General features: G+C 35.8%; 1 protein-coding gene across 1 annotated transcript in view; it reads left to right on the forward strand.

The window, feature by feature from the left end:
- CADM2 (cell adhesion molecule 2) overlaps positions 1 to 14,828 on the forward strand; it is a 645,157-nt gene that overhangs the window by 540,172 nt on the left and 90,157 nt on the right. Inside the window, exon 6 of the mRNA XM_035540482.1 lies at positions 7,801 to 7,891. Within this exon, the coding sequence (XP_035396375.1) occupies positions 7,801 to 7,891 (91 nt within the window). The remainder of the gene's footprint in view (positions 1 to 7,800; positions 7,892 to 14,828) is intronic.

Raw genomic sequence — 14,828 nt, forward strand, 5'->3', positions numbered from 1 at the left:
TCCATGAAAGTAAATACTGGCATGCATGGGAAGCTCATTGATCGCAATGGGAAGTGTGGCTCTGTTACACAAGCATAGATCTCTTCCCAAATGGATACAATGGCATATTTCATATTAATGGATCCACTGCAGAATTACATTGTCAAGCAAAGCCTAGCAGTACTTTTAAAGCTTTTAAAATCGTCTGTAGAAGAAATAACTTCTAGTAAAAATAAATAAATAAATAATCAATATCAATGTTTTAGAAGGAAGGATTTGAATAACACTTGTAAGTACATCCTGATATACTATGGACTACTCTCTTCCTCTGACAAACTGAACAAGTGATTTACTCTTCCCTTTCTGTACTGGTGTCTTACTTATTACTGCTAACAGAACTTACACACAGACACAAGTCCAAGAAGGATCACAGACTTCATTACAATAAACTCAGATTCTTAATGCAGATGGAGCATAAGCTACAGAGAGAGAATCACCTTCAAAGAAAACAGGTATAAGAATCAAAGTATTCCAGTGGAGGCCTAGGGTCAAATGATGTTAATGGGATGTTTTCAATTATTTAGAACATGAATAGGGAAAGGATTGCATTTGCCCTGTTTTTGAAATAGGCTCTTGATAATTTGGTTGCATGGAAACTAATCAGATAGGAGGTGCTTGCTTTGGAGGCTTATTAATGTTTGTTGTAGTGTTATGTTGTTTGGAGGTGTGCATTTATATTGGCAAATAATGTTTGAACTTCTGTACCTCCCTTTCTTTCTATCATTTTAATTAGGTCCAGCTCTTTTGGTACTGGCCAGTCTTCTAAGTTCAAACAGTATGAAAAATAAAACAAACACAAAATCCCCATATTGTTTAAGAAACAGAGATTTAGACAGCATATATCATACTGATGTGTACCATGCATAGAGGAAAGAACCTCCCCCATGGATTTTTCTTTTTGAACCTCCAAGGAGTCATAAACTAAAATAATTCAAGGATATTAATCTTTCACTATGCACCTTGTATATACTGAAGCTTATATGTTACTGTCACAAAACGTGATAATTTTTCTATGCCAGGTCTTTCAATATCCTAAAGACCAAAATATATATATATCCTCTGATTAAGGACAACATTGGAAACCAAGAGAAATGCGTTTTCTTCTTGACACTTTCATCCATTTCCATAGAATGATGTGAACCAACCTTTATTCCCCAAATCATAAGCTGAAAACAATAATACTTCAAGTACTGATTGCTACTTGAGCAGCACATAGCTTATATTTATTATTGGACTGCTTTCATCAAAACAAAAGCATGGTAAGCAGGTACAAAGAGAAGATCCAAACATTTTACAAAATCACTGTATAGCATGCAAAACCATTAAGGGAAAATATTACAGGAGATTGTCATTGAAGTTTGTACATCCAACATTTTCTGTTATACCATTTAACATGGGAAGTAGGAATTACAGAGCTCTTGCAATAAACACATTTAAAAACCCAGAGACTTGAAGGTGCGCTACACTTCATATGAAACAACAATGTGCAAACATAAATGCCCTAGCTGAGTATATCTCCATTACCAGTTTGGAAAGGTCTTTTTAATTTGAGGCTGGTACTAGTAAAATATCTAATATCTGCTTTTGTCATTCTGGTTGTATTTAGTGTTTTCTTTAATTTTTGTAAAATGTTTTTAAATCGTTTCAACATTGAAAATTTTGCCATCTTTGACAAGTAAGGATATTTCCAGGGCAACAACTGAAAGGTCTTTGAAAACATTTCAGTAATATTCTATTACTTAAAGCATAAGAATGGATGTACCAGAGACATTTGATGCTAAGTGTTGACAGTACTTTCAGTTAAGCATCCTAGGAAATATGTAGGGAATATTAAGTTTTACAAATTTTTCTTCTGTATGAGCATCCTAATCTAACTTTAGAAACTTTTTTTTTTAGTGTAAGCTAGATCATTGGTATATTCCATGTTATATTGGTACTGAATGTAAATAGGGACAATTGTACAGAACTGAGTTACTTGTAGAATTATAACTTGTGAATTAGAATGGGTTAAGAATTGCTAATACCTTTTCTTTTTTGGTGTGTCAGAAAGTCATGATTTGTCCAACTAGGACATAGGTAAGGAAAAGGCATCTTCAACTTCAAAGTGAAATCCTAGTTCAAAACCAGAGTAGAAGACCTTAGAATACCTGGTGGAATTCTGCTATTTCATGGGAGGTCAGCACAGATGTCATTGTGCTCCTTGACTCATAGCAAAATTTTTATCCAGACTCTGAAGGGCTGAATACTCTAATCACTCTATTACTGTCAAATAAGAATTTTGCTGGATCTTACTTACTTAATGTGAATACTTCATACTCAGCAGAACGAGGGACCTTTTTTTTTTTTTTTTTTTTTCCCTCAAAGATTACTGCATGTACTCTAATAACTCATCTAAAAGAAATAGTCTTAGTAAGCTGGTTAACACTCTCCGGTAAAAATCAAGTTACCTGTAAGTGAGACCATATAGAAGTGGATTCCTAAGACTTGGGGATGTAGAATCCTCTAAGATAGAAAATGTGGAAGAACAGGACCCTTCTTCAGGAAGTAATAATACTATCTCTGTAAGGAAAAAGAAAGAGACATTCTTGTTCTGTTCTGCTTCCTGAAATTTTAGCACAATTAAAAGGTATTTTGGGCACTGAACTTAAATTTCATAGTAAGTTGTGCATTATTTTTTAAAATCTATAATTCAACAGAGAATCGAGAGCTATGACTTGGATCTGCATAGCTGATACAATATTCCTTTGTAAGTTTCTGCAGAGAAGAACCACTAAGAACTTCTCTGTTAATCCTCCTTTCATTGGAAGTGCAAGGAAGGCTAAGCTTTAAGCAGTATAGGAATATGCCTCTTAACAAAATGTGCAGTGAACTGTAGTGGCAAGTATTGTTTTATATTACAATTAAACATATATTTCGATACTCTAGAAACAAAAGACTGTGATGCAGGCGTCTTGCATGAAATTGGTGCATTTCCAGCACCATTTAATTCTAGCGACTAGGAGATCATTAACGTTTCTATCCCTATATTTACCTTCCAATATTCATTTCTTAAAGTCTTACCAAAATTTTATATTTTTGTATTACTCACACCATACTATTGGCCAAGTAAGGAGGTGGTCTTATTGTATAAGACTGTAGTTCAATTAACTGAAGATTGTTACATTAGGGAGCGACTATATGGTATCATAGCAGAATGTTACCATATCATCACCATGTTACTCTTTTTAGAAAATTATTTTTCTTCTGAAATCTGATTATTCCTACATAGCTTTTACTGATTAACGCCTTAAGATGAATAGGGATCATACTTTATTTTAGTTATTCACCCAGTAACTGGAAGTTCCATCAAAAAGTATCCACAGAAGCTCTGGTAGTCCAGCTAGCTAAGGACTAAAGAAAACAAGGACTTCTGAAGTTACGTACAAAAAAGAGGCCACATTACTTTTAATGATCTTTGGATCAAAAAGAAGTATAATTCATTTTCTGATTCAAATGATGATCTGTTTTATGTTCTTAAACAAATTTACTTTCTTTTATGCATTCAGTTTCTGCTTTTACTCTGTGGCTGTCAAGGACTTGCACATATGCTTTAACAATATACAGGAATCTTCCAGTGGCTTCTATGTGATTACTTTATTTGAAGAAATTTATATGAAATAATTTATATGAAGATAGATAAACTGCATGCAACCTTTTAAGAGCTTTAGCTAATTAATTCTTTAGGGGTATAAATATATATATATATGTATATAAACCCACATAATTAATTCTTTCTTACTTCAAACCATGTAAAATATCAAGTGCATATCAAACAACAACAACAAAAAAACTTTTAGCATTGGAGATCAGATTAACTGCAAAGGTCTGGTGACTGATAAGAACTACCTTTATTTTGAAATAGTTTCAAAGAGATTAAATCAATCACTAAAGCAGTTCTGTAAGGTATTAAATTGCCATTAATTATAGCTAAGAGGAAAACAAAAATCATGTGCTGAAGCATTTAATTTCTTCACGTATCAGATAACATTCATTACCTGAATAACTGAAGTCAGTTTTCCACATGCATTCACTGATTTTGTATGTGGCTGAATAAAGATGATATTGATTAAAAAATAGATAAGTCTTCCAAAGCTTTGAAATGACTTCTCAGGTCTTGTGCAATGAGATATGCCTAGATCCTAGAAAGAAAAGAAATAGAATCACTCAGTGAAACTTTTGCCTTTGGTCTGCTGAAACAGGAAAGGATATATCTGAAAACCCCATCCCATGGTTTTTATCTGTAATCAGTGTTAAAACGTTATTTCTAGCAAAAGGGCAGATTCTTCGCACATGGGGGATAGAAGATATCTTGCCATTGTGTCTAACGATATGTTTTGAGTCTCAGTTCACACTGGTGCTAACAATCAATTGCAGCTCATAAGTACCTCATTATTCAAGCTCAAGACTGTACGACCAAACAGCTTTCACACTGTTGCTTGTGAATAAATGAGTCACTGGGGAGTGAAACAAGTGTGTTCTACTGTGAAGACTTGCTACACTCATATGAAATGTGTTTTTTTTTGTTGTTGTTTTTGTTTTTTTTAGGTTGGATTTTCCCAGTACCTACTATTCTTGGAATATTTATCTCCTACATAATGTCCTTAGAGCTCAAGAAAAAAGTATATTTGTAGGTATTGTAAAGCAGTTTTAATCACTAGTCCAGAATTCTGCTTTAAATATTCATCTACAATATTTTACTGCCATGAAATTACTGGGCCAAATCCTAAAAAAAAAGATGCAAATTATTAAAGTTTAACTGGTGTAAATTGATATTCTTTTATTGATTTTAGAGAAGAAGCTCTGACCCACAATAAAACCCTAGAACCTACTCCATTTGTTTTGTTTGGGTACAAAGTAGAGTTTTTAGACATGCTTACAAATAACAAGCTGATGGGCATATTTGAAAATAACCAACATTTTTACGGTATTACAGTTTTTTTGTAGTTGTTTTTGTTTTTGTTTTTCTTTCTTTAGACTTTGTTTTCTACTGGTGGAAGTGTTTTCTGAAGATTAGGTGATATTCATGTTGTTGTGATTAATACTTCTGGGTATGACAGGTATTGTCATACATATATATGCCCAGTGTATTGATAGAATACATTCATACTTGTCAAATATTTCTAAAAGAAGTAGTTCTAGCAGGAGGTAGTATTTTGTAACAGAATTCTGGAAATATATCAGTCAGCAAGGGTTACTATCTTTTTTAAAATAACATTTTGAGGTTAGTTTTTATGCAAGTTAATATTTTTTTCCCTCATTTTAAATATAGATATGAAAGTAGAGGGCTTGGTCTTAAGTTTTCTCCTTATTTTTAAGTTTTCTCCTTATTTTTTAAGTTTTCCTCCTTATAAGTGTATACTTTAATTCTGGAGATAAATCAAGGGCAGCATAAAAATAAAAGTGGAAACAGCAACACTGAGAATGAGGCACCCAAAAAAGAATATCACCTGTAAAGAACTGATAATAAAAACCAGAAATTGTGAATCGTAAGCTTCCCTAAAAACTATATATTGGATTAATTGCTGTGTTTCCTGTTTTAAAGTAACAAGTATGTAATGTAAAGTAAATTAGCAGGGAAAAGCACAAAGGAATATATTTCTTACACTACCTTACTGTGTGTTAGAAGCATAAATATAAGACCTATTCTATCTATTACTATATCCTATTAGTAAGCTCTTTTTGGAAGTGCATGAAGAACAGAGCATTGTCTGGAACACTGAATAAAACAGGCGTGGGAACTCCAAATTGGGGAAAATGGCACTGCATTGATCCATGCAAATCCAAGCTTAATTGTCTGAAATCCCCCTCTTCTATCACTATTAGGGTCATTTACAGTAATGTGTAACATGCTGATCATCTTTTAAATATTTAAGCCAGTAATGCTGCCTAGATGGGCCTTTCATTTCTTTCTTCACTTGTGGCTATCATGATTACTTCCATCAAAGTTTAGTTCCTTTTTCATATTTCTCTGGAAACCTCTTGATCTCCTCGCATTAGTTGTTTCCCTCCCTCTGTTAAATTCTTCATGTATTCCTATCTGATACTAATTTCTTCCTCTGGTCCAATGCATAGTCAGGAGAGTAATTTATTCATCTCCAGTAGCACCACTGAAATCACAGAAGTACTTGATGGCCTGATTTATTAAGGCATTTGAGGTCAGTGCCTTAAGCATGTGCTAAAAATGAAGCAAATGCCTGCATGACCTGCAAAGGATTAGTCACCTGCATAATGGTTTCCAGGGTCCTTAAAAATGTGAACTTGTGGAGCAGATTTGCTACTGGTGTAAGGTTAGAGCAGCTGTATTGAAATCTGAATGATGCCGACAATGCTTTCAGTGGCCTTATGACAAGTCTACACTGAGCCTTTCCCTTTTCTTGTCTTATGCCATGCTGATACATTGTGATATTCCAAAAATAAAAATCAAAGGTAGGAAAAAGCTTTTATCATTTTCAAATGTTTATATGCCACTTAGTGATTAATAGGATTATTAGCATCTCAATAATAAAAAAAAAAGTACCATAACAGCATCTTTTTTTTTTTTCATTTGATTTTGTAGTGTCATACTGTCATGCTCTTTCACATTTGCTTGATAATAGGATATCTGTGGTGTCACTCCTAAAGCAAATAGGAATTGCAAATTAGATTAAATAAAACTTGAGTAACCTTAGATTTGCAGGTTAAATCATTTCTTATGCTATAGATGATGTGTGTTTTGTCTTAGGCAACCGCAAGAAACAAGGAGTTTTATTTTCCTTTCCTCACTATGACTGTGACCTCTTTTTCCTCTTCCTGAGGAGAAAAATATTTTGTGTATAGGTGTTTCTGTGTATAAGTGTTTCTTTCTGTACGGTCTTGTTTCTCCTTGTAAGAGGTGCCCCTTTCATTCATGTAAAATAGTTTATGAGGGTCTATCTTCGCAAACCAGCTGGCAAAATGTTTTGAAAATTAAAGATCTCCTGCAAATACTTCATTCTGCATGAATTCATAATTTTTATATCGCGTATCTTTTTGAAGTCATAACCAGAAAGTTAATTCCAGTATACAGGAAAATATTTTTAAGTTTTTAGGATGTATTACAGACTTTTCTATAGGGGTTTTCAATGATATTTAAAACATTCTCTTTGAAAATTTTGTAAAAAAGAAAGTTCTGTTTTAGGGGCAGCATTATTGCATTTCAGAAATAATATCCTGTAAAATGCCTGTAACAAGGTATTTTAACTGAAAGCCCATTGTAACTTTCTTATTATGATTTCAAGCTTCTGCAACAATAAAGTGTTCTTATTCAAATGTATATCATTGCATTCATACCTTTAGTAGCAGCATTCCATCATATCAGCCTATAAATAGACAAAGAAACAATTGCACAGAGTACTTGTTATTCATCTTCAATATTTTTTATTTCATTGGTAGATATCAGACTTTGGAATACTCTTATGGAGTATTTGCATTGAATACAGAAGAAAAAAGTTATTTCCTTGGAGCTTACACATACTTTCTATCTGTATTTCCTTGCAATATAAAAATTTACAGTTTTAGTTCCATTGGTCATTTTTATTGCCTTCTTGAAGACAATGAACATCGCACAAAACTTCAAATAAAAGCATCTCTGAGTGTAAATTAAATCTAGGGTGTAGTCTTTTGTAAGCAGAGAAGAATGTACTCTTAGATAATACATCTTTTTTCCTGTATATCAACAAGATGTCTATTTTCTTTTCTTCCTAGATACACCTTTAGTTAAAATCATTTCTTCCAATTCATGGCCCGAAGAAGGACAATCTATAATTCTGACTTGTGAATCCAAAGGAAAACCAGTGTAAGTGATTTAACAAGTAATATGTTTTGTTATTTTCTTTATTCTGCTGTGATTGCAATCTTCAGCTGCAGAAATCTGCTGTTTTTGTCTCATCCTGGGGTGTAATATAATCTCTGGGATAGAAATCCCCTTGAAGCCTGTCTTCATTAAGTGTCTATAGAAGATTGGTCTTTTACTTTGTCATTTATTTTAGTTTTCAGGAAGAATTCCAGCTGTGAGATTTATTTATTTATTTTTTGTTCAGTCAGGTATATCAACCTGAAAGGAGTACAGGCTTAATCAGTGTTTACATCATTGAACTGATGATAGGAGAGAAAACGTCTCATGAAAATCTTCCCACATCAAGTAGCCTCAGAGAAAATATATTGAACTTTCTGTATGCTTTAGCTGTCATTTATAAGGGAATTTGAAGTTTAATGACATGTGCAAGTTGGCTACTTGTTTCTGCTGGAGTTTTAAAAGATGTAGTCTGCTTTAAGAATAAAAACTGTTTTACTTGGAATTTAACATCTCTGCCACTAATATTTTTAAAGGAAGGTCTGCAGAGATTAACTCTTGCATAGAATCCACTATTTAAATAGACCTCTCTTGTTAAAATAGCATCTTCTCTGATGAGCTGTTATGCATTTAGCCATGAAGAAACATAAATAACCACATTGCTTAATATGAACGGAATTTCTTAAACACGAACCTACTACTCAAAAGATTAATATGGTAATGGTGATCTGCAGCTTTAGAATGATCTCGAAAATAATAGTGCAAACGTATTTTATTTCTGGAAAAGGTGCAAATTATGTGCCCCAAATCATGTCACTTAAGGCAGAATTTCTCTCTGGTGTAATTTTATTGACTTCATAGAATTGCTTGATATGAGGAACTTAAGTCAGATTTAGGTAGAATCATGCATTTAAGTCTGAAATTTCTGTTTTGAAATCATTTAAACTCCCTAAGTGCCTTTCTTCTATAGATTATATGCATGTATCATTTTAAAGTAACTCTTCCATCCAAATCTTGACTGAGCTGATAAACACAGCATCTAGATCATGCTTCTACCCTACTTGAGACGAGAACACTAAGGTTCCTTCATAGTAGGTCTTATATGATGCTTAATGCATTTGGTCTTCAGTGTACCTATGTGCTTCTGAGTTACTATGTGTTTCTGAGATACCTATGTAGGTATCTCACAAAATTCAGGTGCAACCACCTTTTGCCTTTAGCGTATACTTGAAGGAGAAAGAATTTATCTTTGAATATCCCCCTAAGTATCAGGGGATACTTAGTCAGTTAACCTATTACTTTAAAATTTAGTGGAAAATATGCAAGAGTTTAATTTTAGGAAAAAGATCAGCCCTGATTGCCCTGAGTTGCAATTGGCTAGGTAGTATTTAGGGTTTTCCCTATCTCAGTGTTTTCCACATGACTTAACAGGTGACAACTACATGCTGAGTTCTCTGTTTGGCGTATTGACTTTGGGGATCCTAGCCTCAGGTGTTTGATTTTCACTATTGATTTAACATTCACAATAGGGATAAAAACTTAGAAGTAAGGCAGTCATTATAAACTTTTAATTACCTGTTTTTGTTTCAGGGGAGGGCCAGTTTGGCCCTTCACACTTGGAGGCTTTAAATCATAAGAAAGTTTGGAGGTTATCTGTTGATTTCTTTATTTTGTACTGTATAGTTTTGTGAGACAGATAGCTGGATGGTTGGACAAATGGATGTAATTTGGGGGCGGGGGGGGCTGTGGAGAACAGGTACATAGTAACAACTAAGTGTTCCAGTCCTCCATTTTCACTTACCTCCGAGTACTGGAACAAAGAGGCATGATGCTTTTCAGTTTCTGAGGGTGTGGAAACTATCTCAACTGTCTTTAAACATCTGTACAGTAGATATTTACATCTGAGCTGCTCACATGGGCTTCTGCTGCTTTTTCTCTGCTGACTACATGGAGTTTAGACGCTAACTTAGTCAGATATCTACCTCTGTATTTTGGGATACCAAAGATAGATGTCTAAATATAGATATCTATATCAAATTTTATATCTATGTTTATTTTTGGCTAGCTTCATCTTGCTTTTTATCTATGACTTATAACCACATTTTCATAATCTTTACTGAAAATGGGCTAACATTTTTTCTTTTTTTTTTTACAGAAATACTACTCTTAAAAAAGAGGCAATTAATTTTCTCACATATTAGATTTTCTTCAAGACACCAGTGTTTGTAACTCATTTCTGAAGGCAGTAAAGAACTATGAAACTTGTATGTTTTAGCTTGATGTACAGTATTATATATTTAGTACAGTAATATTGTAGATTTTTTTTTATGTTATCATTAGGAGATACTAACTGAAACACAATAATTAAAAAGCATCTTCAATTGAGATGCTTACCGATTTTTTTTATTTGTTAATCTTTATTTAGAAGAAAGCTTAGTTGCAGCCTTAATGGGTTCAAATGAAAATATTACATGTGGTTGTGAAAGGGGAGCCAAATAAAATTCTGCACCAAGGAGAGCACCTCTCAGGGCAGGGCACCTCTGTACAGTAGCTTTGGGGGCCCAAATATTTGTGGCCATAAATGCACCTCTGATTGTCCATTCCACAAGAACGGCCTACATCAGCTGTTCTGTATTGCTTCATTAGGTCAGTCTTTCACGGAGCAAAGCTAGTAATAAATAGGCATCCTCCTGAGAACAGTTTGCAGTTGCTTAGCATGAGAAACAGTAATGTCATGCTCCCAGCCTACATTATGATTACCTTCTGGTAAGAAATTGGAGAGGTCCACAGAGCCCAAATATGTCAGTGTCAGAAGATAAGTGATGAACTGTGGGCTTCATGGAGACCTCAGAGCCAGCTGTGGTCCTTCACAGCCATTTACACACTGTGGATTAACTTCTATACACTGTCCACTATCCACTGTCAACTCTCCTGTTTCCTGTAAGTAGCAGTGACTCATACCAGTAAGTGAACACCTTACTATAGGTACACTTCTCTCTATCTCAGAGCAGTTTTCAGAATGTTAGAGATGAAAATGGAGAAAGAATGAAGCAGGGTTGTGGCTGTTATGACATTCATGATAAAGACGGCTGCTGCAGAGTACTTCTTTTCCAAAAGGGAAAGGCAGAGTGAGGCTAAAGCTGGAGTATACTCACCACATCTTAGCCTTTCGCCAAGCCCCTCCTGGCAGTGATTCTGTCCCTCATGCTATGTGCATCATGAATTCCTTCATACTGCCTTTCAAAGCTACAACACAGTTCTAAGGAAAAGCCCTACCTAACTTAGTGCCTTGTAGCAGGGATTGGGAGGGCAACCTTATTCACACTAACATCTCTGGGAAATCAGCTGCCCTCTGCATCCCCTTTCTAAACAAAATCGTCCAGAGGTTTATCAGAGAGGTGGGGAACAACAGTCTACAAGGTGTAAGAATTGGAGAATTAAGGCTTCAGGGTATAAGTTTTGGTTTGACCAGCTGGTGGCCATGGCTTTGATAGAGATTAAAAAAAAAAAAAAAGGTCTCAGTCACTTGGATGTGTGCAGCATAGGTTGCTGTAATGTGTTTAGACAGGCTCCCAGACTCTGAGGCTTCTAGTTGCTATGCATGGATGTGCTTCTTCTCACATTTCTGGTCTTTGACCAGATATAGCGTTGTTGGAACAGGAGTGCCGAGAGTGGGCTAAGGGGGGAAAGAGAAGTGGGGGTGTGGGAGAGGGGGTGGAGAAGGAAGATGGAAAGGCAAATGAGCCATTCTGGATGAGTCAGTGAAGCAACATGAGAGAGTATAAGAGGAGATCTGCAAGGTCTCTAACTGTGCTGTTTTTTCTCTCCAATTATCACTGTGAGGATGAAGATAGCTGTGATTCTGATCATGTTCCTGTGCTTATTAGTATTAGGGGAATTACTTTGGAGGCAGTTGTTGTTCTTCTGGGTAAGCACTGTATTACTATTATAGCGGAGTGGTGATACCAGTAAAAAGAATGGGACAGGTTTCCTGCCTGTTTTGTAACAATTTTCCAGAGGCAGGCTGTGTGGGGGATTACTAAAGTGTCGCAGATTGTTATATGCTCTGGCACGGTTCCCTCTGGAATACGTGTTGTGGCTGGTGAGGTTTCAAGCAGAGGCAGGATACCTCAGAGGTGACAGGGAAGTTACTGATAGAGCTGTTAGTCCTTGGGTTTGCCTTTTTGGGCTCTGAGGTGACGTGTTTCATAACACCAGTCCCACATGCTGTGGATGACTTTACTGTTCACAATATCAGAATGGGAATGGTAAGATGGTGAAGTGGCTTCCTTACACAGTGCCTTTGAAAAGGTCTCCTGCTTCTATGTGCAACTCTGGCTAAGTTTATTGCCTTCAGGGTCTACTGTCAAAACCTGAGTGTTCTCTAAAAATTTCAGGTTGCACACATGGATTTAGACCTCTTGATTTGATGTTTGGGCACCAGTTATAGACAGCTGTGGAAGGCTGTTTTTGGGAATATTATATGTATAAGGAGATGACATTCTCAATTAAAATGTTCTGATGGTGGAAAGGAAAAAAGAGAAAATAACAACCATCACTTTACCACAGAGACTGTTTTTTAAACAGACCTTATAAACACAACTCACTATGGAAAAGAATGCTATTATCCATAATATTTTAATGGAAATTTAGCTAGCATTTGTGAGGATTTTTGTCTGATTGATGTCCAGTTGGCAGACCAAATTTTTTGTGGTTTAACCTGGTTGGCAGCTAAACACCACACAGCCGTTCGCTCACCCTCCCCCCTCCCTCTCTGGGATGGGGGAGAGAAACAGGAAAGTGAAGCCCGTGAGTTGAGATAAAGACAGTTTATTAAGACAGGATAATAATAATAATAATAATAATAATAATAATAGTACTACTAATAATAATGTATACGGAACAAGTGATGCACAATGCAATTGCTCACCACCTGCTGACCGATGCCCAGCCTATGCCCGAGCAGCCGGCCCCCCCACCCTGGCTAGCCACCCCTATATATTGTTTAGCATGACGTCAGATGGTATGGAATACCCCTTTGGCCAGTTTGGGTCAGCTGTCCTGGGTCTGTCCCCTCCCAGCTCCTGCTGCACCCCTAGCCTGCCCGCTGGCAGGACAGAGCAAGAAGCTGAAAAGTCCTTGGCTTAGTGTAAGCACTGTTCTGCAACGATTAAAACATCAGCATGTTATCAGCACTCTTCTCATTCTAATCCAAAACATAGCACCCTACCAGCTACTAGGAGGAAAAATAACTCTATCCTAACTGAAACCAGGACAGTTTTCTTTTGAAAAAATTCAAAATAGAAAAAAAATAAAAATTTTGAAAAAATGTTCATTTTCCAAAGAAGAAAATTTAAATCAGCTCCAGAAATCAGACATCTTTTTTTATGAACTCATATTCAATGTCTAGATGTTTCTGTAGACATATTGCCAGATAATATTTTGATTATTTTAAAATAAACAAAAATAGCTGTAAAAATATAAACCAAATAATGCAATGAAGGTTTCAAAAGCCTGTGCTTTTTAATTGCAAGTTATAGCTTGTACATACCATTCTATCTGAACAGGATGGTCTAATGACTCAACACTGCTCCAAAAGTGAACTCAGAACTCCCCCATAGTGAAAGAAAGGTTCAGTATTTGATATTCTTAGTCATTGCTCTCACTGAAGCATGCATGAAATACTTTTTTTTTTTTTTGAGTCAGCGTCATTTCATAAAGGACCTCAAAATATAATAGAATAATTAGGTCACAGGAAACAAAGAGGGAGTTGGCTGTCTCCCATGTGCAGTAGAGAGAGGTCTTTCCATTCCATGTAGCTCAAGGGAATCACAGTATATATTGACTGACTAATGTAAAGTAAATATTTGGTCTTGCTGAAATAAATAAGAAATATTTTTGTTTCAGGAGAAGACTCACATATATCCCTCATTAGAATAATAATATTTGTATGGTCATGAAAAAGTTACTGAGAAAAGGACAATCAGTAGTAAACACTAATTTTTTATATACTCAGTAATTAAAGTGTAGTCAAATAAACGTTGTAATATGAGAAAAATTTATCACTTTTAATAGTGAATGTACATCAAATAATCAAACTCAGAACACTCTAAGGCTTGTGTAAACGATGTGTATGATATCACCACAGAAAATGAAATGAAATATCTGTTTTTCCAATACCCACTTGACTCCCCTGAGTAAGACAAACATTTTGCAAAGGCTGATGGAAAGAAATATTAAGACAGAGAAATACACAACACCACTCTGTCAGTGACCCCAGAGAATGGCTGTTTCATTTGAGAAGGACCTGATAGGGCTCTCAGTTTAGAGAAAACTTAGAGTGAAGTTAGTTAACCTGTTTTCAGTCACCTGAAAACAGCAGAGCATGGGACTCATGCTGGTTCATGTTTAGCCTACCGTCAGCTAGGACCCCCAGGTTTTTTCATCTCAGGTGCTAGATTCTGAATCTACCCCTGCTGAATTTACCCCCTTCTTGCGAGGAACCTGTTGGCCTCTTTCTCCAACCTGTGGAGATCCCTCTGAACAATGGCCCTCCCCTCAATTGTGCTGAAAACAGCCCCAGTTTGGTGTCAACAACAACTCCTTAGCTAGGTCTTTGATATTAAACAGTTAAACAGGATAGGACCTGGGAAAGACTCCTGAAGAAGCCTACTTTTAACCAGCCACAAGGCCGAGCGTCCCTTTAGTTCAGTGGTCCAGACAGTTTTTCACCCATGAGTAGTATATGCATCCAAGTCAGCTGTAACATCCCAGCCTAGGTACGAGGGTACCATAGGAGACTGTGACCAAAATCTTACCAAGCCAAGGTAGACAACATCCCCTGGTCTCCCTTCATCTACAGACACAGTCATTTCTTCAGAGTTTTCAGTGTTTGCTAATTAGAAATTTATTGAAACATTTACTTCATGAATCGTTTTGC

Source organism: Cygnus atratus, chromosome 1 (assembly GCF_013377495.2).
Source record: "Cygnus atratus isolate AKBS03 ecotype Queensland, Australia chromosome 1, CAtr_DNAZoo_HiC_assembly, whole genome shotgun sequence".
NCBI lineage: Eukaryota > Metazoa > Chordata > Aves > Anseriformes > Anatidae > Cygnus > Cygnus atratus.